Raw genomic sequence first — 25709 nt, forward strand, 5'->3', positions numbered from 1 at the left:
CCAGTTTATGCATGTTCAAGTTTCTTGGGTACTTTCTCTTTTGTGCAGGCAGAACCCCCAGAACTTTGCACCTGCAGTGTAGATAGAAATTTATCAACCTGCTGTGTAGATACGCAGGTGGATACCTCAGTGCTGTGTCAAGTGCTGCTCTGGGGCCTCAGTGCTCTGTGTTGCTGAGAAGTGCTCCACCCTACACCCCAGAAATAAATCAGAAATCACCCTGCACCCCAGAAATTAATGTTTATGGCCAAGCCTGAAAGAGGGCTGAAGCAGAGTAGCCATGTAAAGGGAAGGGTGAAGGGACCCAGCATTCATCTCCAGGGCTCACTGTACAGTGGCAACAGTTGAGATCATGTGAACTTTTTGCTGCTGTGAGTGACTGAAGTGCTCTGGCAGATGAAGGTTCTTCTGAGACCTTGAAGAGACAGGAAAATGCCACTAAGGAAAAGCTGCTAAGGCCCTAACTCAGCATCAGCAGGGAGAGCTCACACCAGCAAAGGGAACAGCAGGGCACACTGTGAAAGTCGAGTGTCCTGCAGAGAACCCAAGGGCTAGGATGCTTTGTGGTGACCAACGGGAGATGGGGAACGAAGGGAGGCATTTGCTTGGATGACTGGCTTTTGGGGAATCATCTTAGTGGGGTATAGCCTCCTGGAGGACCCTGTAGCTTTGTTGTTCTTTTGTCCATTTCCAGCTATTTTTCCCTGGGGATCTTTGCAACAGCATGTGGGTTCTACAGCCAAGATTAAAACCCTCTGAAGCTGTGCCAACTCTGGGAAGAATTCCAGTACATGAAATCTATCCTAGACTAGAAATGTGCAGCTTCTTCCAGAGATGGAGGAAGGCATCGTAAAACAAAGGTCAAGATCAACTCCCTAAGAACTCTCTGAGACTGGGATTCTGACTCTTCCTCTCTCCCCTCTGGGCTATGCAAGATTGAAGATAAGGCTTTCTTAGTAGCACCAGGCTGCAGTTTCTATCCCTTGGTAAAAATTGCTGCCAGCAGCCCTCCTAGGGACAGAAAGCAGCTCACTTTTAATCAAAAAGTCACGGCTTCCAAATACAGCAGCCAGTTTGAGACAGGCTATTCCAAGTTTAGGTCAATGAGGGAGAGTTTAAAGCCTTCTGACAATCAGCTTAGTGTTTGTCAGCCTATGTCCTTGTGAAGTAACGTGATTGTGTACATGAAGTAAAAAGCAAGGCTAGACATACTTAGCATAACCTTAGCTGTCTAGAAGATGTAGGATCTCTAGCAAGGGGTCACCACAATTTGCAGATACAATTCTTGTTTGGAAAAGAGTCAGCCATATTTTTTTTTATACATTTGCAAGCCACTGTATGGTACTGAAGACTGAGATGAGTCCATGAATTTCATGCTGCAGCTCTGTATTAATTTTATTTGCACTTATGTTCTGTTTGACACCTTCAGTATTGACTGCATTGATGTGATTTTGATGGACTGCTGGGAGACACGGGACCTTCTGACACACTGCCACAAAGCTCTTTGTTACAGCACAGGGTCAGTAGCATGCTCACTCTTTCTTAAGGAGAATCAGCAGTAGTAGCTTCCCTGCAGCAATGTACTAAACCAAGGAAATCACTGATGGGTGTTCACACTATCACAGTAGCTGTGATTGTGCTGTGTCCTTCATTAACAGCTTCCAGCTGGCAGACACCATTCTCGTGCAGCAAAGGAGACAGAGCTGGCCTTTGGTCAAAGCCCTGCATGTTACGGAGGCCAGGCTGTGGCAGTGCTTGTGACAGCTGTTTTGCCTCAACTTACCTATCATTTATAATTCCACAATAAAACATAATCCAAACTCCTGAACAGTAGTATCACTCTCCTTGTACTACTTCTGGAAGTTACACTGGGCTCACAGTAGGATCTGATGGTAGAGGGATATTCAGAGACCAAGCTATGAGAGATCTATTCTTATTCCATGCTATCTAGTACTCTTAAAGGGGTAGAAGTAGTACCATGTTTGACTGCAGCCAGCTGCTTGGAGACTGACTGTGAACTCCTGCATTGTGCATGCAGCAGCAGGCACAGAAGCAGAGCTGGGAGGTGATCAGGATGCACAACTGCTGCACTGCTTCTGGTGCTCATTTTTCTTAGAAATGCTGTACACTGAACCTTAAATTTTCCTTTGGTCTCGGCATGCAGCAAAAACCATGCACTCATGTTTGCCTTGTCCTAATTCCACATTTGGCATGGCTAAGTTAGTGTCAGTTTAAATGAGGAGCATGAAACTCCTGACTGTTCCCACCTACTGTGCTGTGGTCCATGGCACTGGGCACACACAGCAGGGTAAACAGATTGTTTCTGGCTCAAGCCAACCCAAATGATTCATTTCAGGTGGTTCACAAACCATAAATCTGGACTAATGGTGGTCTGAAACAAACTCTCATGAAACTTGTATAGTGTGAAGATCAGGTCCTCATTGATAACTGTCTGACTCCACAGCTCTGTTCCTCCTGGGCTGCACTACTTGCTAGTGTAGAAAAACAAACAAAAAATCTTGATGAGACCCTCTGATCTGTTTTTAGCACCTCCTAAGAGCTCATCCTGTGCGTTAATTCTTTAAGGAGATTGAAACATTCACTATCAGCACGTCATCATTAACAAGAAGAAGTGAACCGAACAAGAATCATTCTCAATCCTCAAACATTCTTTCAGAACTGAGCAAGGCTTTTGGTATCAGCTCAGAGCATCCCTGTTGCCCCGCTTCTGACAGTGTTGTGCTGTCCAAAGGACATTGTCACACCCAGGAAAAAGCAGTCCTAGATTTGCTATACCTGCTACTAAGTAATGGCAGCAGCTCAGCTACACTGCCAAGCTTCCAGGGGCTGGCACTCCTTAGAACCACTGCTCTCCTGAGGGAGGCTGTGCAGCCCTGCCCCTGTGGCTTCTAGAGATGAGCCTGGCCATGGGCTGTGCCAGCCAGAAAGGAAGTGCAGGCAGGAGCTGAGATTCCTCACCCACAGCAGCACAGAGTTCAGGCAGGTGTCATGCCATGGGGAATTGGAGTAAGCTCTGAGGGAAAGACCTGTCTGCTGACACTGCACTGTTTATACATGTCAACATGGAACCTTGGAGAATTAAAGTAAAGCTGTGGAATATAAGCCAATTTATTTGTACTTGTCTTTAATTAAAGGTCTCCTGAAATATAATCTGTCTATATCTAGCCAAACACAACAGCTGTTCCACTGCCCTACTGTGTATATATCAAAGCAGGAAGGCACGAATGCTAAAGGCACTTGATCTAAACAAAAAACCCTCCATTCTCTCTCTACAGGCTACACATGGAACTGCCTACCTTCTATCTTGCTAGCTCTACAATCAGATCTCAAGATAGAAGGTGATAAATAACCAGGATTAAGCAATTGCAAAGGTCTGAAGTTCTCTGAAGCTACATGGTCTGCAGATACAACCTTGGAGCGAAGTCTTCATCAATATCAACGTGCTTCTGAGCACGTCTTACATTAACCAGTATTACCACAAAATGAGATGATATGAGAGACAAAATGGGTGTTTTGTCTCCAGATACTTTTGAGTCACTCTGTTGATTCCATACCTGATCCTGTGTACTGGAACACTTTAACATCAGCAGATGCCCCAGATGGCTCAGAGCTCCCTGTGCTAAGCAACGTATATACAAAGCATGCATATGTTTTAAACAAAAGGAAACCCTTTTTTTCCCTCACATGAGGTATTACTGAAGCATGAATTGCATTGCTTAGCACGTTCTGCACATCAGACAGATGAGTGTTCCAAAAGGGGACTGTATACCACAGGGTTAGTATACCACAGTGCTCTAGACACAGCCTATAGCACAGTTACTCCTTGCCAGAAGCTGTGGACAAGCACATCTGTGTTGTTGCTTACACAACTTCCCCAGACACTGCCATAGGCCTCTCCCAGAAGGAAAACTACAGTTTGACTGAATGGCCCCTCTGATATTCCTGTGTCCTGCTGCACCTCCCTGCTAAAGGATATGGCACTGCAGTTTTGCCCAAAAAGCATTCTTAGAAGAACTGGACTGCCTCAGTCACAGCCTTCTTGGTTGTGCCCTGCAACAGAGCAGGCCTCCCTCAGTTCCACCCACCTGTGCCAGGCAGAGACATCATCATTTCAGTGCCTGCTTTTCCCTGGTACTGCTGTCTGTGTGTGGGCTGTTGGCACAAGGACCTCTTGTTCCCTATGCATATTCAGACAAGCCATGTCTCAAGCTGGCTTACATCAGAAAGATTCTCTGTTAGCCCTGAGTGCTGGGTCTTGGGCCCAGGTCTCCCAATGACTACCAGGTATTTTCTGTGCATTTCCTGCACAAAGATATTCTCAGACAAAGGGAAAATCCTTACAGATGAGATCTTAAAAAAAAACACAACAGAAAGGTGAGAAACAGGCCTACAAGAACACACTGTATACATTATCACTGGACACTTCATAATATTATAAATTGTTAGAGTCCTGGCTAGGATTACCCCACAGATTATAGCATCTTACCTCTATATTTTAGCCACAGACATATGTTGCCTTTACCAAATAAATGTAATCTAACCCAGGAGCAGAGATACCAAAGTGAGGAAAAGAGCTTCTGTGTTTTTGACATCAGAGTATCTGCTCTCAGAATGTAATTACTATTACATCTGTTTAGCGTTCACAATGCTGTATCCTCCGAGGCCTCTATCAGGTCACAGTCCATCTGCAGTACTTTTCCAACCTGATTCTTTCCAGCGTCGAGTGGCTTAAAGCAACAGATTGCACTTAATTTGGTCTGAAAACTATTTAAATAACCAGATGTGTTATGAAGCAGTGACACTGAAATACTTCTTACGTTGGAGAGTCATCTTTCTATATTCTGGCACTGATATTTACGAGATGGAGAAGAGCAGAGTGCAATTTCTGGAGAACTCAGCAGCCACAGGTAGGGTGGTGCACCTTCCAGGTCCCTGCTGGCTCTCAGCAACCTGCTCCTGTTGAACTCAGCTACTGAGAAGTTAAAGGCTTCCTTCTGCCTTTGGCACACAGGCACCAGCAGAAGAGACTACTGTCTGTCCTCAGCACAGCCAAGGGCAAGAAAGGAACAAAGACTGGATTAAATTCATAGGACAGCAGTAACACGTTCCCCATAAACAACCATAATTACGAATTTGAGAGCTAATTATAGGGTTTCAGAATAAGAAAGTGCAAAGCCAATGTCCAAAGGTAAAAAAAATTTAAAAATATTTCTGTGACATTCCAGCTGGACAGCATTGCCACCTACCGGCAGATATTCCAGCACTGACCAACCAGGGAACAGGCAGCAACTTCCTAACCAGGCATCTCGGGACAAATGCAGATTCCTCACTCTCAGACCACTGTTCTGTCACCCCTAGGACAGCTCACGAATGGAGAGCAAAGTGAACACAAGTGATGTTAGCCCTGGTGTGCCTGAGAGGAAGATGGCACCAGCAGCCAGCATGCTGGCATGGGAGCAGCTGCCATCGTGAACACGAGGTGCCTCTCAGGCTGGGTGGTGATGCTGTTCTTCAGGCTGCCCCAAAGCCTCTACAGGGCTTCCTTAGACCCCTCAGACAACAAACACTACATCAGTCGCACTCCTGAAGCACAATGTAACACTGAAACTGAACAGGCAGGGAGAAGAAAACACCTGTTGCCAACAGGCAATAAATCTCAATCTCTGCACTGGACAGTAATTTTGATGATTAATTTTATCCAGAGATGGAACTAGGTATATGGCTGCTTGCCAATAATTTTAAGAAGCAGGTCCTCAAAAACTCATCACCCTACAGCTTGAAATATAACCAAGTACAAACTGGAGGATTCTCAAGTGTGCCCAGGACCTCATTCCTTCAGGAAAGCCCACTATGACATAAAATCCAGCTATTCCACAGAGCCCTCAAATGACAAAGGAGGTCCCAGCCTTGAGTGTTGAACCAGAACTTCGGAAACTTGTTTCTAAATACACACAGCAAAGACCCACACAGCAAAGACAATGAGGAGGGTGTTCAACGCATGAAAGGACATCAGAGCTCCACCAGCCATCAAGGTCCTTGCCCACACGAGGAAAACTTCAGTGACTGACCCCAGGGCAAGTCACTTCAGCCTCTCTGACCTCTGCTCTTCCCCTGCATGTAGAGCTCACTGTTTTTCCTGCTGCAGAGGATGACTGGGAATGATACATTCCTGCAGCATGAAAGCCCAAGTACATCCAAACAGCACAACCTGCCCAAGTTTAACCATACTGAATATTGAACTGTTACCGAAATGACAGGCCCTGCTCAGTTCTGCAGGATAAGACCCCTTAGTTCCATGGAGCCAGGTACTTCCAAGCCAAAATGGCATTTATCAGTATTTCCTCAGTGTTTCATCTCTGCTACATTTTTGTGTGGGCAAAAGAATAAAGTTCAAGCCAACTCTAAAGGAAATGAGTAACAAAGGATTGCACTGCCCACAAGAACTGGCTAGGGTTGAATATTTTAAACAGTGCCAAGGAAGATGGGCATGGCAGCAGCAGCTCAGAGAATGTATCCTTCATCTCCTTCCCACAACACTGACTTCTGCTTCTGAAAATTCTGCTGCTAAAAAAAAATTCAGTTGAGATCTGCATGATTCTCAGAATGGAAAATGGTGCAGAACACAGAAGGTGAGTGTGATAGGGAAGACTGTCACACACACACATACACTCACACAAAAGGCAGGTTTCACATCTGAAAGACTTCTGTTACTTGGCATTTTAAGAAGAACCTCAACTTGCCCAGCCAGGTAAGCTTCTGCAGCCCCTGCCTCATCACCCGACCTCTACCCCACTCCACAACTTCTGATGGCAGCCATCTCCCTCCACCCCTGCCTCACCTTTTCCACTGCTCTATTGCTCCAGCCTTCACCCTTGCCCACGACATGCACTTCTCGGTAGAGCTGGCAGCAAGTCTCTCTATCAGCCATGTATCAGGTTAACATCCCACGTGCCTTCACAGTTCCCTCATGCAAATTTCTCAACCTGATTTTCACCACATTCTTCCGGTCGTAGCCTTCCCACCTGGTTCAGTCTGTGGTGCACCTGCCACAACAGGGATCTGAAGCAGTATTAAGAAGCCAAGCTTTAGTGAAAGGGTCAGCGAAATGAACATCTTCCCTGAGGGTGCAAGGCATGGAAAATTATTATGGATGTAAGGGCCTGTGCTCACTAGGGAGGACTGCAATCTGTTGGCCGTTTCCCAACAGCAGCCTCAAAGATACTCAGTCCCAAGAAGATGCACAGGGTGTCAGTGCTTGTCAGCAAAGATGGAGAAGGGAAGGATGCAACATGACTCAAGCCTCTTCAGAAACCTGAGAACCCAAACGGAGATGGGTAGAACAGAAAAGGAGGCTTACAAAAGCAGCACCTGCTGGGAAGTTTCAGAGAGCACTTGTAACTGACTGGGAAGGAGAGAATAAAGCAGAATCACTGCCACAAAGTTTAAGCAGCTCGGCTTCGTGGAAGAAATGATAGCTTAGAAGTAAATGCTGCCACACAAATATTTTAAAGCATCACCAAAGCATACCCAGCATGTCAAGAAAAATAAAGAGAAAATAAAGGTCTCTGTCCTGAACACATACCAAAAAAAAAAGGGTTTGTTTTTTAAGAAGAAATAGTTTGACTCATTTTTGTACCATGAGAGACAACTACCAAAACCCTAAAGGAAGAAGAGTCCACATCATATTACTAAAGGCCCTTTGCCTTTTCCCTACTAATGCACAACAGGGCAGGAGATTTTATGATCTTGAAACAAAAAGCAATTTAAAGTAAGTATGAACATTCCAACCAATGTAGTTGTTTACAACTGTGATCTCTGGGTTTCCCGTTGCTATTTTCTTTCCATCTTCCGAATTTCTACTCCCTACCCCACACCAAGTCTTCCAAAATTACACTATCTTTACACAGAATATAACCTAGGGAATGGGAAGGATGCTGTCTTCTAGGAGTGTGTTTGTGATTAAGCCTGTTATGCAAAGTCCAGAGACAAAAGCTGCTTATCTGGGCAAGATGCTTTGACATCACTAGCTAGAAAATACCAGAGTAGCATAAATCAAAGCATAATCCCCATGATAAATAAAAGGGGTTTTCTTGTTTGGTTGGTTTTTTTTCCCCCAGTGACATTTCAGTACAGTGCTTTCAAAAAATCCTTTTGATTATTGGATTAAAAGTCAAGGAAACTCCATTTCTTACCTATGTTTTTGTAAGTCTTATGTTCATAAGAATGTATGGAGTTTCTCTGCTGGATCAGGGCTTTAGTCTCTAAAGAGTTACATCTCTGAAACAACTACAAAATGCTTCACAACAAAAGAAAACTAAGGAAAGGAGAGGATTCTAGCATCTTCAGAAGGTTTCACACATTAAAACAGTAATAAAATTATCCCTTGAGCAATGGTACAAATCTTCAGGTTTACTTCAAAACACTGTAGCAGACACAGACACAGTTTTCCATTTGCTCTTTAATGAACTCCCCTCACTCTCACTGCTCTACACTTAATGTTTTTTTCAAAGTGAACTCCCCTTGAGTCCTTCCTTCAGGCATTTCTAAACCGTAGCTCCTGAGGAGCACCAGCTTCACGAGTGATTCAAGTGAACTCCCACAGCAGGGTTATTACAGAGGGGCCTGCTGGGTAACCAAGAGTCAAGTGGATGTGGAAGGAAGAGTGCAGGCTCTGAGCAAATTACCACAGCTGGCACACCCACAAGCTGTGCTGGGCTCCTGCAGCCTGTCCAGCCCTGTCTCATCTCACAAGGGACTGTCAGCAGACCCGTAAAGTCACTGTCACTGCCTGCCTCAACACCGTTCCACAGCTCTTTCTCCATCAGACTAAGGTATGTGCCTTGCTGCACTTCAAAGAGAAAGATTTGATACACGGCTCACAGGATCAGAAAAGCAGGCCACAACTCTAGAGCTTTCAGTCCAGGGACTGCAACTCCAGATGTGGGGGGTAAACTATCTATTATGAACTGAACAACTGATTCAGATAAACAAACAAAACCAGAGACCTTTCTCCTGCTTCTATTTTAGGATAAAAATAATTTGCTACCATTGTTGCTCTAGAGTATTTTGCTGTTACACTTTCTAATGAGAGAGAACAATAAACTGTCCAGAGAAATACCACATATTGAGTTCTGAAAGAAAACAATATATTAGTGAATGAACTTTCAAAAAAAAAAATCATTTATGTAAAAGGATGTTCTATTTACAAAGGTCAGTTTGCTCTTTATGATACACATAACCACTACCAGAAAAAAAATACATAAAAGAAACATCTCATCTTTAAAATAAACATTTACAAATACTCTGCTTAAACTACTAGAAAAATTAAGACATTTGAAATTAAGAGTGCATTCTGCATGCAGTTAAGATAGAAATTACATTGCTGGACTTCAGTGTGTCATTTCTTATCATTGTGAACAACACACACTTGGGCTTTTCTAAAACACCACAGCCTGGCTATTACCGTAGGATCTCAAAAGGAGGACATGGATCTCCCTTAACAAGTTATTAGCTACTCTGTGTTTTGCCATTAAAAAAGGACATGCCAATTTTCTTCTCAGTAGGAGGGTCTGGTCTTGTCCAACTTGGTGTCCTTTTCCCTGAGTTTCTCTTTAGTGTTCTGCTAGGATGATGGTTGGCTTGGTACATCTACCTGTCCCTGGTGAGGACTCTTCCCGTTACAAGGCAGAGTTCAGAAATTCCAGTAGCTGGGCACGGTTCCGGTCTCTCTGTAGAGCAGAAAAGCAGAGGCAGTGGTTGAGCAGACCTGTACTCAGGAGCAAAGCCACAGATCCCTGTTTTCTGTGGGGTTTCCACATCCCAAAGCAAGTGCCATTGACAGAGCTGGGTCTAACCAGCGACCAGTGAGGCCTGGGTGCCCAGGGAAGTGCCAGGCATGGCTTCTGGGGAGACAAATGTCTCACTATTCCAGGAGACATTTCCTAAGTGGCTCCCTAAGGAGGCTCCACTGGGCTGTCATCCTGCAGCTCACAGCCTGCCCAGGAGAGAACTCACAAGCACAACAGATGCTCCTCTCTGGTGGCTGAGGCAACTTTCACTGTATTCACAGAAAGTCCTGAGCTTTGGGGAATACCTTTTTTCCACCGTGTGCATATACAGCAGCTTATGCCGGATAACAGAACCCTGAATTTGGGTTCTCTCTTCACAAAAGAGACGGCCCAACTGGTCAATTCCAGAGTTTTTCATAAAAAATTATTGGATCTTTAAATATTGATGGATGTTGTTCAATTCAGTAAGACCACAGGCCTCAATCAAAAAAAGGACCAACATCAAGTATTTGACATCAGATATTGTAACAAGCAGGCTACTGGAACAGAACTAGCGAACATTCAACATAATTTAACACACACTTTGGTGTCACAGAGTGAAGATAATGTGTTTTCAGTCAAATTTAACTCAAGAATGCTCAGACTGCTTTGCCAGCTGTAGAATGAACTACTAGGGCTGAACTTGAATCTGCCAAGCTGGATACCTCAAGGAAGTAACACTTCCCGACCAGCTCCAGAGCCCTCTGCAGGTCATCTAGGGTGTTGAAGAGTGACGGTATTATTTTAAGTGCTGAGTCCAAACATCCATAGCTATAGCACACACTATTATTCATGGTATTTATTTCCCAGGGTATCTCAGCAAAAACATTTGACTGCTCTGAGAAAATGCAGGAGCATGTGGTCCTAATAATACACCTGGGTTTTTTTAAATTCTTCTCTAAATCAAGGCTAGTCTTGCAAGTATTAGAAAAGAACAGTGAAGTAGCAATTATCACAACAGATCACAAGGGACTGAAAGAAGATGAGTACAATTAACACCAGTGTAAGAGAAACCTACAAAATGGCTAATGATTATAGGCTGAAATTCAAAGAACCTACACAAGCATCCTTTGGTTTATCTGCTCATGACTGAGTATTACAAGTCCCTTCATAATATAAAACCTGCCAAAAGAATGAATTAGTATTTTTCAGAGGGCTTCACAGCCACACTAAAAGTTACACTCAGTTTACAACTCTTAACTGCAAGACCTACTCTTCTACAAAAACTACTATTAGAAAAATATTAAAAGATACAGCATTTTTTCTTAGGAACATTTAGACTAATTAACTCTTACCTCTATATCTTCCTTAGTCTTCTTTATTTTCATCTTAATTTTCTTTCCGGTTATCATGCTGTAGTTTTCGTTCTTCTTTTTGTTTTTGAAGAACTGAAATGAGATCACATGTTAAAAAGACATAAGCTTTGATGAGTACCATTACAAATCTTATGTAAAATTACAGACAATAATCTTTTATACTTCCTTACTGTCCACAACAACAGAGAGAGGTTTCTACTGGTTGATGACCAAACTGGTGATCCTATAAACATTTTTATGACAGGATGGATTAAGTATGTAGGTGAGAAAGAAAACAGGGCTTCACACTCAGACCAGCATACCTTGGAAAGCTGGACAGGTCCTGTTTTCTCTTTCCTTTTCTTCTTTTCCTTCTTTTTCTTCATTTTGTTCTCCTTTTTCCTTTTCTACAAGAATAAGATATACACTCTTATGCTTACAGACTAACAAGGGCAAAACCCCCAAACCCACAAGATCTTTCAAGGTCACTCCGGTCAAGACAGCCACGTCTGCTTGCCCTTACCACTACTGGACAAGTAGCAGAAAGTAACACACCAGAGTTAGCACACCTTGGGGCTCTGAGCAACAGAAAAGGTCTGATTCCCCATTCTCTCTCTTTTAAAGTAACTGCACTATAAATCACTGAACATGGAACAGAAAAATTACAACAGCAAGAATCTACCATTCACTTCTCTCACCAACTATAAATAATTTCTTCTGGCAAATTCTATAAAGTTATCAAGATTCCCCACTTCTCTTTTCTTCAGAGACTACTCTAAACTCCAGCTGGACCAGTAATGACTGGCAAAAGTACCTTGTAAATGTTTTCTCTTTTGGATAAAGTCAAGTGCCCATTTATCAGTTCACAACCCTTAAAGTATAATTTAGGTGTACAAAGCCACAGAAAAAAGCATTGTCTTACATGACATTTAAGGTTATTGAAATATAAAGAACAGTTTTGTTTGTTAACTACTTACTTATCTTTGTAAACTTTTACCTTTTTGTTATGTTTTTCTTTTTTCTTTTTCTTTGACTTAGACTTAGGAGAATCTAAAATGAAGGAAAAAATAAACAACAAAATCAAACCCTGTAAGTTTAGCATTCTGAAAAAGGCATTAGTTTTACAGATAAGACAGAGAAATGTGAAACATACAAAGAGAGAGCTACAGTTCAGATATATATATATATATATATAGACACAGGTTGAACTAATCCTGTGCTATAGTTCAGATATATAGATATATATATATATATATATATATATAGACACAGGTTGAACTAATCCTGAGAAAGAGAACACATTGGGTTACTGCCACTTACTGGACTAACATGGAAACTGAAAATACCTGATTTACTGATTCTGCAGATGTGCCAGCTTCACCTGAGTCCTCAAAGTTAAATGCTTGAAATGTTAAGACCAAAGCAGGGCTAAATCAAACCCACAACTCTGGTCTAGATAGACTGGTGAAGTAAAAAACATCGGTGTTTTGAAAATGCAACAAATTGAGGGGCTTAAATATATACAGCATATTGTTACCAAGTAACATTTATCTGAATGCAGTTTCTCTTTAGAAGGAATTCAAATTAACCTAAGTACATTGCAAACTGTGTGTGCAGTGGCACCTCTACACACAACAGGAAAGGATTATGAGAGAAACACCCTGAATAAGCAGCACTGGTATTCTGCATTGTCACTTTGTGGTGGTTTCACCTCTTCTAAAACAAGCTTTAAATGCTCTCAGGAGTGCTGTCAAAACTGGAAAACATCATGTGCATGTGGAGACAGCTTACCTCTACTACTACTTGAAGAAGATGATCTTGATGATGAGCGTGATGAGGAGGAAGAAGTGGATGTACTGCTAGAAGACGATGTGGACGAAACAGATGAGGATCTGCTTCTGCTGCGCTTTCGCTTCCTTTTTTCCTTTCCTTAGGGCAACACAAGGCAACTAGTAACTGTGGCCTACAGAAATGACTCTTAGTAGAATTTAAACACAATAAACCCCTGCTTTGAGAGGTTGGTTGTGTTTTTTTCCCCGCTCTTCCAGTATGCCATGGTCTACTGGCATCAGCAAGCAAGCAAACCGGTAAATGACCCAACGGGCAACACACAAACAAAACCACATAAACACCAGAGAACAGCAACAGATCACAGCACCCACCTCGGGCCTTCAGCCCTTCTTCTGAGGTTGCACACAGCGTCCTGCTTTTTTCATCCTTCCTGTTATCCATATCTAGTCAGAGGCAAAAGGACATTCAATAACATCATTTCCAAAAGATTGTGGCGGTGAGGGGGCGGGAAGTTCAGAAACAGAGGAATCGAGCCAGCACGCCTGAGGGCAGCGCCATGAAGCACAAGGTGGGTGGGACAGGTTGGAAGGGACCACAGAGGGGTCACCCAGTCCCACCTTCCCGCTCCAGCAGGCTCATCCCGGGGCACACGGCACAGGAGCACATTCCCCTCCCATGACACTGCGCCTTACTGCGGGGGAAAGCACGTTCAGGCTCATCCCCTTGCACCAGGAACCGGAGGCCAGACCCACGACCGGGTGTCGCTGGCGCAGACGCCAGGGGGGTTTCACCCACACCTACGTGTCGGGCCGTCGCCGCATCACGGATCCCGCCCTGGGCCCCCAGCGGCCGGAGGGCCCCGCGCTCCAGCCCGGCCATGCCCACCCTTCCCCGGCCGCCCAGGGCTCCCGACCCACCCGCGCTGCGGCCGCGGCCGTCCCGGCTCCGCCCGCGACCCGGAAGGGCTGGGGCCGCCCGCCGCCGCTTCCTGCCCTCCCTCCCTCACGGCAGCCGCGGGCAGCGGGGATCGCGGCCCCCGCAGCGCCTGGCGGCACGCCGGGCTTGGCCCTGCCGGCTCTGCAAGGCCCCGCGTTCCCAAGCACGCCCTGGTCGTGGGATACTGGAACAGCTCCTGCTCCGAACCGAAACAAATCCAAGCCCCGCTGAGCCCAAAGCCGGCCCAACCACAAATTATCATCGCAGTGCATCCTCAGACCGCGAGGATATTAATCTGATCTATCTTAGTTCATATCTGAACATATCTAAGTGCAAACCTAAATAGCCATGAAGCACATTGATTCCAAGCAGTGTTGGTTTGTTTTTGTTGTTTTTTTTTAATTAGTGTAAGCAAATGCCCAGTACTCCACATCCTTAAAAGTCTGCTTCAGTCCAGCCAAAAGGAATATAGGCCACAGTCCCTCCAGAAGGATGATAAAATTATTTATTGTTACATTAGTTTATGTACACAGTAAAGACATTCGGCAAGAAAAATGCCTCTGTTGTAGTAAGAGATATTCAAACAACTACAAACTATCAATAAATACATTAGAAACATATGGTGCACTGATGTAGAAATACCCTATGCTCTTTTGGTTACTTACCCAGTACAATATTATTGAAAAGTTTTTTGGTATTCTTCATGCAACATCAAAATTCTTCCTGACAGTTCATGCTATTCAACATTTTTTCTTTATTAGGAATGGGATGAAGTTTAAAACCCTGTTTACAAGCAGTAAAAAAATCACTGAAAATTTTAACATAAATCTCTTAATTTCTGTACCAAAAAGAACAAATTTAAAGAAAGTTGTCTTAAAAAAATTTTCTCAACTAATTCTTTATAAAACAGGCAGTATTTCAAAAGGGATGTTTCCATCACCCAGGATGAATTTGTGCTTCAGAATTTTAAAAGGAATATTCATGGCAAAAACCTAACCCAACCAGTAGGTAGAGGAGAGACTGCAGTAGGAACTGCCTAAATCCAAACATGCTTCCAAAATCTGTCTAGGAAAACACTAAACACTTATCCACATCACTATGCCATCACCTATTCTAACAATTGGAAATGGAGTTTTAACAATACTTAGCTCTTTTCATGCTCAAACTTCTTCATAAACATTTAAATAGCCCTAACACTTCTGCAAGTATTATTATCCCCATTTTACATTTGGGGTGGTGGAGGCAGAGAGAGCTGGGAATTTGCCAGGATACAGACCAGACACATCCTTTTTATCTTGCCTCCCCTGTTTGTCTGAGTTCTTTATCACTTTCTGTATTTAGCACTCTGTGTACTGGAGAGCCCCAGGACACACGGAGGGTACATTCCCATCAGTTATTAGTGGTTATTATGGAAGTTGTGTCACTTTGAGGGTTACATGACAAATATTAAAGTAATAAACGACATGAAATCCAGACTCAGGGCTGATGTCACAGAATGGCACACCACTGTCAAAACAAGCCTGCTCTTTCTGTAACCAAGTGTTACGCCCAATTCATCCATTTCTGTTTTACAGCTGAAATGACTCTTGTGGTCAATGGTGGTGGTACACAAGAAAAAAATTTGTTCCTCACAATCTGTCCCGGGAACATGGAAAGCCCCTGTGGTGGCTCAGTACATCTTGACATTATAAAACAAAAAGGACTCCGAGATCAAAACAAAGATTTTGCATGTGCTAACCCACCATGAGGTACAGATTACTAAGGTCTCTTCCCCTCCACCCCTGAGTTAGAAAATACATGTGTCTGAATTATTGTCTGAAAACCATCTGAGAAAGTGAATGTCTAGCAATAAGATTGCAGATAAAAAATAAAGTATTTTGCCTTCATCTTGGTATTAATCCTTGAATTATTTAGATTGTTATCAACATCCCTCACAGGAAGAACATTTTTCATTTTACCACATTCGCCCTCCTGAATTTTCTATCTTACGCCTTTCAGTCTGTGCCCTGTTTTGATTTTTATCCTGCCTAGTTTACTCTTACTCTAAAACCAGCTTAGTTTCTTGCTGTCTCTTGATAAGCTGTGGAGCAATGGATAATGCTGTGGTGTTTCCCTACCTGACCTGTAAGAGATGAGAGATGCAAAATTCTTCCATTTGTAATAACAAAATCACTGAGCATGCAAAATTACATCCCTCTTACAGGCACCCAAAGGGCTTTAAAAAGGCACATGTGTTCTGAGTCATTTGTTCCTCAGTGCCTGACCTTGGTGGTTTTAGTGTGTCTCCAATAAACCCTGTACAATGCACACATTCCTTTGCAATATGGAAGGAACTTGAAATACAAATTAAGATCTTCAGACATCACAGTCAGTAGCTGTGTCATCCTTTGACAAACACTAAAGCTGCACTGATTGTCAAAACTGGGTTCTTACAGCAACCTCACTCCCTAATCTATTTTCCCCCTTCTTCCCCAAACTTCTAGGAGAGAGGAAAAGTGCATGTTATATAAGTGAGCTATTCCCCAAGCTCTTCCTGCCTTTTGTAGAGCTGGTAAGGCTAGAAAATATCTCTTTTGCACAGATGTGGATGCAAAAGAACAGGAATTTTGCCCCTCTTCCAGCAGTGCAGCCAGGAGCTGGCAGCTGGCTGAGTGCCCTGCCTCTGGCCATGTCCTGAGAGGTGAGAAGCACCTGCAGCTTTTGGCTTCAGATGGGGACTGTGGATGTTTACCACCAATGGAAACCAGTCCCAAGGCACTAGGCAGGAGTGGAAGGGACACAAGAAAGCTGTTGTGACCTGGGGTACTCTGCGCAGCTGAAAAAACAGGCTAAAAAGGTAAGAGGCATTGGCTCCTTCCTCTGGGCTTTCTGGAAAAACATAATTAATAAAAAAGAAGCAAGATACTTGGCAAATGTTTTCCCTGCCTAACTGAAGCCATTCTTCCTGCTTCAAAAATCTAGGAGATGGAGGGATCAAGACACATCGATTCAAATTTGCTAACATTTGAAATGTTTCCATTGCAGACAGATGAAATGCACTTGTGTGTTTGGGCATGGCTTCACTTCTGTGTGAGGGAGAGGAGCCCACAGGCCTGCCTGGGCTCCTGGGAATTTACTGGAGGAGGTTAATCTCCAAATACCAGTCTGGTGATGGGAGCCAAGCATTCCCCCCAGCCTGGACTGAACCAATCTGGATTGAATGCATGTTTGCACCAACCTGGACTTCTAGCTGCCTTAAAAATGCAGTCTTGGAAAAAAGGGTAGAAAAGAAAGGCTGATGCTTTGGCAATTCATTATCTGTCCTGTAGTCCAAAGCCATGAAACATTCTCAGTAGCTTAACTGGTGACAATTTGCTATTGCATGGCTGGTGCTCACCACAAAAGCAGTTCTTCATGCTTACAGCAATCACATTTACAGGACACGCTTTTCACAATTCCTCCAGATCAGTTAGATCCACGACCACTTTCAAAAAGAGCGTGTCATCTCTGATGTAGGTGTTCTTTGTGTTCTCCAGGACGGTGTGCGGCACAAAGCGCGGACAGCCGGAGGCAATATTCATTTCTCCATCCGGCCTTTTGAAACTGCTGCTGTTGGGGTCAGCTCTAAAGACTTCCACAATGTGATTTTTTTTCCCACTTTGGTCCAAAAGCATAAGCGTAACCTTCTGCTTGAAAGGCCACAGCAGCAGCGAGTCAAACTCGCCCCTCATGACCACAAAGTAGAGGGAGATGTGCGTTCCCTTTCCCGAGCCGTCCCCGTTCAGGTAGGCCCTGGCACACAACCTGTACCCACAGCGGCTGGTGTAGAAGGGCTGGCTGGCTATGGACAGCACACGGCCTTCCACTGCCTCTCTTTTCTTCTTCTTGTAGTCCGTGATTTTCCAGATTAATTTCCCATTGTAGCACGTGCCTTCCAAAAGCTTAAATCGTTCTTCATTTTTATTGAGCTGTGCTTTGTGTATATTGATCTGGAGATCATGTTTGCTGGACTGATCTTCCAAAACAACTGAGAGAAGAGGGAAATAAAAAGAAATAGGAAAAAAAAAAAAAGAGAGAGACATTTGGTAAAATAAAACTTTCAGAGCCCTGGATAAAACAAGCACCCAGACTCCCAAACTCAAGCTGGCAAAACTGATCTACCCGAGCCTGAGTACAGGCTATGAACTACAGCTGCTAACTTTTTAAAAATGTAATTGCAGCTGGTAGTTGAATAAGAAAAGCTGTCAACTATAAATCGTGAATGCCTGAATAGCACCATGGCCTCCATCACAGTGCAGGAGCCAAACCAAGGCTCTGTCTCTGTGGCCCTGCAGTGTCACTGGAGTTCAGGAGACACTGTGCAGTAGAGAAAGGTGGGAGAACACTGCGCACACCATCAGAGTTTGGTCTCAGAATGCAAGAAGAAAGCCCTTTCTAGTGAAGAGCTCCAACTGCCTGAGTGTAGCACCAAAGCCTCTACTTAGCCACCAGTAAATCAGCAACCCCCCTACCTGTGCAGGGAAGTGCCAACATACCCAAGCGCTGGTCGTACGTCTCCATCAGGGCAATCTTCTGTTTCACCGTTTCAATTGTGTCAAACAGGGGCTGCAGGTCTAATTTACTTTGCTGCTGGTTTGCCATCTGTATTAGCTGTTTCACTTGTGATTCCAGGCGTGCAGACTTATCCAGGTGACTGGCCAGAGCCTTCCCAGTTCATGCCATTGGAAGAGGGTGGGACGTAGAGACAAGAGATATCCATAAAACCAGATATTTGCTTTGAATTAGATAGTGAAGTCTTTAACGTGTCAGCAGTAGCAACAATATGATGCATTCAAAGTGCTCTGCTGGCTTAGGAACTTATCCCAGTGCTCCTTCATGATTAATTCAGCACATTTACAGACTGAGAAGCCATTCCTCTTTCAGAACCCATTCACACTGCACCACTTCGTTCAACTCATTATTCAAATTTACACCTGCACATTTGCCCTGGGCATCTGACCATGAGGATTTATACTGTGCTTTTTGCCCAGGTCATGTATCCAAACTTCTGTATCGATTAAAATGAAAAGACAATACCATATTGTAAAAAAAAATGTCTTGGAGAGATTTGTTATTGCTGTGCTATTAATAACAACTATTACTGGAGAAATATATTTCAGGAAGCAAAAAAGCAATCGGTAAAAAAAGTAAAATCAATGTCTCACCTGAGTGCTTACCATCAAGTTGCTATTGTTACCAAACAGTTGTGTATACTGTCTGAATTCTTTCTCACACTTCTTAATGGCATCTGCTAGCTGCTGGATTTTAATCTCTTTACATTCCAGGCTCTTATACAAGTCAGATATCTACGGATGGAAAAATCAGAGTATAAATGCCAAGGAACACCAAAACATACAATGAAGACATTATAATGTATCTGACTATATAAGAGACAGTGGTAAAGTTTACAATGCAAATCCTCTAAGTGAGCTAGATAGAGCACTCCTTAATTCACTATTTGTGAATAAGCACTGGCAAGAACTGCACATAAGGTAATCAGACTTTTGAGCAGATCTGTGTGGCTCCAGGTGCAAAGAGGCTCCTAGCTCTCATTTCCATTGTGATGATCCATTCAGCTCTATAGTGGGATAATATATATTTACATGCACAGGTGCATGTGTATGTATATGCATTTTTTATCTCTGCTGAGGTCTAACCAGCAGAAGAGATGAGTCAGTGAGGGATACACACTTCAAAACCAAGTCTTAGCAGTTTGGGACTCATTTCTTGCATAAACAAGCAAAGACTAAGTCCTCTGTCAGCTTGGATCCATTCAGTAACAGGACTGGGCCTACAGCAAGTGTCTCCTGCTGGGAGCCAAAGAAGTGGTCTTGAGCAGAGAGGTGCTTGCAACGGGCTCTGCTGTCCTCTGTGCTGCCTCCACACAGAGCGGGTGACCTGGGCACCTAAAGGCTGCTTTTTGGAGCAACATGGCCAGTCAGTTAAACTTTAAAATACTTTATCTCTAAACCTCATATCCAGTGTGAAGCAGAGACTGAAAGCAAATGAGGTGAGCAATAGCAAGGAGCCTCCCACTGTGCCTGGTGGAGAATATATGTGCCTGAGTACAGAGAGGTTTCCCTGCAATTTTCTGGCTTCACTAGAAGAGTTATTCTGTCTTCTGAGGTGTGAAAAACCATAAAAAACAGTCTTTTAAAATGCACCTGATCTAAACCAGGCAACAAATGTAGAATCTCGTATCATCCTCTAACCAGTCAAGAACTGCTGAAGAGTGCTCATTAAAATGACTTACCCTCTCTTCCAACTGGGAGTTCTTGTCTAAAATCTGCAGCATGTGTTCCCTCAGGGCGCTGTTTTCATGTTCAGCAAGTTTCCCTCTTTTAACCTTAGTGAGGCAGAGGAGGAAAGTGAAAGAATAAAATAATAAGATAAGCAGATTTTTGAAGCTGTTGGTAAAAAAATTATTGATGCAAACATTCAAAATGTCTCCTTTATGCCTCGAAAGGGAGGGAAGGGCAATCCTGATTCTCTAGCATTTCAGCCTAGCCAGCAGAAATGATTGTGAAAGGACATAAATTGGTTATTTTAATTGTTCTGATGGTTTGGGAGACAAAGTCCAGTCCTGGTACAAAGATTTGTAAAACAGTACCTTTATATGACAGCCGTACTGCTTATATGGACAGTCCACTTCTGCCTCAGGACACACAGCATGGTGCTTTTCAATCTGCATGTATTAAAGAAGCAGTTTGTGATTAAATAAATACTTAGTAATTCGAAGCACTAATAAAATCTAAATGCCTGCAAAAAGGGTGAATAAAGGCCATTGTCATGACACCACCAATCACTTTTCCAGGAAAACGAATATTCAGAATCAATAAGCAAGCCAGATATTTTTCCATGCTGCAAGCAATGGCTTGCAGTGACAGAATAATCCACTTACAAGATGGGAGATATAGCCCTTTTAGGATTGAACAAAGGAAACTCTTAGAGCAAATTTTATTGGCACGGGCCAATGTGGTCTGCAGCTTTCAGTTTTCATAAATTTATGTGATCTGCTGAATTGCAGTATCAGAAAAAAAATAATAGTACCTCTTTTTTCAGAATTATTTGCGAACAGTTTTGGAGACAAGGCACAGGATAATCAGGACAGTCATTTTTCTCATGATTCTGAAGAAGAAAACAGAACAAGGCAACGGCTTTAATTTTTGTAAAGTAGTATATACAGAGGAAGCTATGCAAAAAGTTATCCCAAACATACAAATGCAAGTAACATATCACTTTGTTGTTCATAAGAGAGCATCAATAATTGGTATGATTTAAAGCATGTTTATTATACTTTCTTCTTCAGCTATTCAGCCAAATTTTGTTTCAGGAGTTAAGTGCCATTGCAATGCTGGAAACTTTTTACTCAGCAATATCAAGGGGAAACAGGTGATGGATTCCCAGGAATGCTTCATAATCTTACCTTTATGTTAATTAACACCACATATGTATTACAGTACTGGCACCTCTCTTCTCGGAATTTACAGTGCTGGCTCAAGTGCTCCTTCAGGTCCTTGCGAAGAATTCGATCCTGACATCCATCATTAGTGCACTGCATACTTTCAAACAAACACTGCTGCAGATGCTCCTGCAACACACAGCAGCAGGTTAAATGACAAATGGCCAGAGTGACCTGGCAGGTTTCCTCGAATCAACAATCACCTAAGCATTCAGAATACAAACGAACACTGCGATTTACAAAGGCTACATAAAGCAAATAGTTCTTATTAAAAAACAACCCTAAGGCAAAGCTGGAACAAGCTAAAAGCTGTAATATATGCTACTTACAGCGTATAGCTGTCATAATCTTTGTACTTGAACCACGCTGCTACAATAACTCTGAAGACAATCATGGGAATTTAGCTGATCATAAATACACAGAGCTGTCATGAAAATCAAAGGCTTCAAAATTTGATCAAGCAAACCAACCTGATATCGCCCCAGAATTACTTTTGAATTGCAATCAGGAAAGTTTTTGCAGAACACATGCAAGTTGAGTACTTCTCTTTTACAGCAGTTATCTTTGAATACCTGTAAAGGAAGCAAACCAGCCTTAATATGCAGTCACATGAGATGTTATAAATAATATAAAAGAACAAAACATCACTGCAGATCTTCTAGGTGTTCATGCGTAGACAACCACAATTGTGAGTATGGCTATTGATAATTCATATTGAAAATTTGTATTGAAACTATAAATTCACCCATTTATAACATTTCTAGTAAGCACAGGTTTTTTTTCCCCCACATAGTTATTCCAGAGATGCTGATCCATCCCACAACCAGCAGGACTAGTAGCACAGGAGCTGTATAACCACTGCCAGAGCCTGCCTGTATCAAGAAGAAAGCAGCTGGAGCTAACAGGCTCCAAAAGCCAAACCAGCTTTGTGCATGCTCCACCATGTTCAAGCAGTGCCTTTGAGATGGAGGCAATGCTGAGATATCCTTTCTGTCACCTCTGAGAAGCAGCACCATTCTCAGCTGTAAACAAATGAAGCCCCCAGAGCAAACTCTCAGCCTTATTTCGAGATCTTCCCGCATTGCTGTCATCAAAATTTGCAAGAAGTGGAAGATGACAAATGAAAAACAAAAATCCTGGGGACGGTCTGATTATAATTTCCTATCAGGATTCGGAGAGAGAGGAAGGAGACATTTTATTTCCCTGGAAAATTTCTGGCAGGACCAGTATATAGTATACTTTTAAGCTTCAGAAGATAAATAAGGACAAATTAATCCATTATAAAACAAAACAACCAAAAGCAACAATAGCTTGCAAAATAAAAAGGATTATCTCTCTTTTCCTCTAAAAGTTGCCCAAAAGTAAACTAGGTCTTCAGGGTTAATGAGATCTAATGGAGATAATCAAGAAAGTAAATTATAGCCAAGTTAAAACGAAAACAATCAGATAAACAAGATATCCCAGCAAGGTGGGGCATTTAAAAAGAAAGTTAGTAAAATCTCCATTAAAAAACCAGACATCTGGTGACTTGGGAGGATTCAAAACTTTGTGAAATTCTTCAACACTTCACTGGAAATACACAGGACAAAGAGGAAATAACTTTAGAACGTGAGGTATAAAATGAAGCTTAAGCTAGACAGCCATAATCCCTTTCTGGGAGAGCATCACTGAGTAGACTGCTTCCTTTAGCATTATTTCAGAGACAAAAAAACCTGCTCTGCCCTGAGGACTAAAAGCCACCTTGTTCTCAGCTGTCTTGCCTTTCCCATGTAAATGCTGACTGCAGAAATAAAACTATAGCTACTTACCTCATGCATTTTTATTGTTTCTTTGTCGACAGGACAGGTAGGTACTGCATTTAACTCCCTAGATCAAAAGAAGAGTCGTGTTAACCCACAGGAAATTCAATTTATTTTATGAAATTGGGCTATGCTATAATCTGACTCTGACAGAAGTCAGCAGTAGATAGCATAAAAACAAACAACTAAAAAAAGTCCTTTAAAAACACTTTCATCTGGCAACTACACAGCCAAATTCTGCCAACAGCTTAAAAAGGGCATAAAGCAGTAACTGTGAATACGTAACAGAAAGCAGAGTTTGCCCTAAGAGTGTTCAATGGTAAAAACCACAAGATGTTTTTTAATTAAGAGAACGTTGTCACTGTCTGACCATCTGCAGATCACAAACGTCATATCTCTAAAAATCTCATTGTGTGCTTTAAACCCAGCCTTTGTCTAGTAAAAGCAGTGCCCTCCTTGATATGGCACTAAAAGATCTAATGGCTTCTTTCTTAAAAGGCATAGAAATTGTGTAAAATCCAGGAAAACAGTCATAGAGGCAGTGCAGAAGGAGTCAACCCAGAGACAAAGCAGCAAACATGAAGCATCTAAAGTTCACAAAAGGTAATTAGTGACATCCATCCACATAAAGAGGCTCCTCTGCAACCTTTCCAAATGAAATCCTGTCCTCAGGTACACCAAAGAGTCCATTATGTATTCCCAGACAGGTCTGGGGGGTAAACTCTTTTGTACCAAGCAAGAGGGATGCCAGCAGCCTTGTGATCTGACTGCAGGATCAGGTAATATTAACATCAGTTTATAATTCTGCTAAATTCAGAGGAATTATACAGAAGCAAATGAACACAGCCTAATTTAACCACCAACACCGTGAGACATCAATGCAGCAAATTCCTCTGAAGAGCACCACGGCAGACAGACAGACCACAGCAGCATCTCACACAGCACTATCAGCTTACATCAACAGTTTCTTTATGCTGACTTCCCTGCGGCTCACCAGCACGGGTAAGGTCTTTAGAGACACCTTTCAAACACTGAGCACGCAGTCACTGGCTTCAACAGAGCCCTGCCATTGACTCCTTCAGCCTTTCACTGGGTCGGTAATATTATGGCACTCACTGCTGATTTACAGAAGACATGGGCTGCTTTTCTTAGGAAAGGGAACAAGGGGAGCCTGTGGACACGGGAGGAGACTGCTCTCACCTCAGAGCGAGAATGCACTGCTGGCAGAAGCGGTGCCCGCATCCCGTCTGGTGGGGGTTGCGCAGGACCAGGTGGCAGTAGGCGCACTTGTACCGCTCCTCCAGGCTTTCCACAAACTTGTAGTCAGTGTCGGGCTCGAAGTCCAGGGAGCTGGTGCTGGAGGAGTTCTGGCACGTGAAGATGTCTGAGAGAGCAGCGGGTTCATTACAGGCCATGGGAGCTGCACTGGGAAGCGAAGCAGACGCAGGGAGAAGCTCTTCAAACACTCCCTGGCAGCCACTCTGCCTCGGCTACCGCTTGAAGCAGGCTGCTGCTGGCAGGAGGGCTCTCATCTGCAGGGGGGACACAGGTTTCAGAGGGAAACATGGTGCCAGCTATGGAGGAACAATAAAACACTCACAGAACCACGAAACAAAGATCACGCTACAAGCATCAAAGCACACTTCTTTGGAAAAGAGCTTCACAATCTGAAAATTATTCCACAGAATTGAGATTTTTATGGTTTGGTTGGAGTTTTTTTTTGTTTTGTTTTGGGTTTTTTTTGTGGTTTTTTTTTTTGTTTGTTTGTTTGTTTTCTTGCAGCAGTTCTTAGCCTTAAAAAACGACAAGAGTCTCAGACACAGCTGAGGAAAGCAGAGGCCAAGTCTTGGCCTTAATGTTCACCAGGAAAGTCTCCACTTAAAGTAGAGCCCACCCACATGAATTTACAAGTTCATTGCACTGGTTCAAGCAGGAGATGGCTTTGTGGTTCAAAGCAAGGAGCATGCAAAAAAGAAGCCAGCAGGGGGATTTTACCTTCAGTTTAGGTGTTACAGGAGTTGAAGCCTCTTAACTTGACATCTTTCGTTTTCCTGTTGATCATTCATTTCTAGCAGTAAACTCTTATTTTACTGAATTATGTGCAAGTTTTTGGCTATATTAATTCTGTCTGAAAGAAGTGGTGAGAAGAAAATAAAGGAAGCAGGGTTGCAATCAGAAGTGTGACATAAGTTTTTCTTTCAACCTACCACAACTCATACACAGCACAGGAATGCAACGTTAATCTTCCAATAGGAAAAACCATCAACATTTGTTCCAAGTCTTAAGCCACAAACCTCGAGATTTGCCACCAGCCCCTCAACCTTGCAGTTTTTATTTTTTTTGCAAGTAGCTCAAGCCCTAGAGCCACTCTGATTGGCATTTCTAGCAGCTTTGCACTCAAGACGTTTTCCTTACAGGACTGTACAAAAGCACAACACACCTGAGCTGCCAGATCCTGATTTCATGAGGTAAGTGCTCAGTTTTACAGCTGCATTGTGGGATGCTATTTCTTCTCTGTGTGCACCACCCACCCTGTCAGTCACTGCAGTCACTCTTACTG

At 43.0% G+C, this 25709-nt stretch overlaps 2 protein-coding genes across 4 annotated transcripts; both read right to left on the minus strand.

Moving 5' to 3' along the window:
• Positions 1–9201: 9201 nt before the first annotated feature.
• Positions 9202–13840, minus strand: LOC121340711 (pre-mRNA-splicing factor CWC22 homolog). The gene is made up of 7 exons (XM_041413645.1): positions 13552–13840; positions 13306–13377; positions 12935–13072; positions 12141–12193; positions 11467–11550; positions 11144–11236; positions 9202–9749 (listed from the first exon to the last, which is right to left on the minus strand). Exons 1-7 carry the CDS (start codon positions 13811–13813, stop codon positions 9699–9701), a joined length of 753 nt encoding a protein of 250 aa, XP_041269579.1. The 5' UTR covers positions 13814–13840; the 3' UTR covers positions 9202–9698.
• A 521-nt stretch (positions 13841–14361) lies between these two features.
• TRAF5 (TNF receptor associated factor 5) lies at positions 14362–25261 on the minus strand. Of its 3 annotated transcripts, none has more exons than XM_041413520.1 (11): positions 25145–25261; positions 24350–24681; positions 23159–23216; positions 21821–21922; positions 21315–21479; positions 20939–21016; positions 20499–20573; positions 20142–20234; positions 19054–19194; positions 18385–18553; positions 14362–17876 (listed from the first exon to the last, which is right to left on the minus strand). In XM_041413520.1, exons 2-11 carry the CDS (start codon positions 24562–24564, stop codon positions 17299–17301), a joined length of 1674 nt encoding a protein of 557 aa, XP_041269454.1. In that variant the 5' UTR covers positions 24565–24681; positions 25145–25261; the 3' UTR covers positions 14362–17298. The 3 variants fall into 3 exon arrangements, with proteins under 3 accessions (XP_041269454.1, XP_041269455.1, XP_041269453.1); XM_041413521.1 differs by having other exon boundaries at positions 19066–19194; positions 24350–24723; positions 25145–25258; XM_041413519.1 differs by having other exon boundaries at positions 24350–24723; positions 25145–25258.
• Between the last annotated feature and the right edge of the window lie 448 nt (positions 25262–25709).

Source organism: Onychostruthus taczanowskii, unplaced genomic scaffold (assembly GCF_017590055.1).
Source record: "Onychostruthus taczanowskii isolate IOZ18803 unplaced genomic scaffold, ASM1759005v1 scaffold42, whole genome shotgun sequence".
NCBI classification, from domain to species: Eukaryota; Metazoa; Chordata; class Aves; order Passeriformes; family Passeridae; genus Onychostruthus; species Onychostruthus taczanowskii.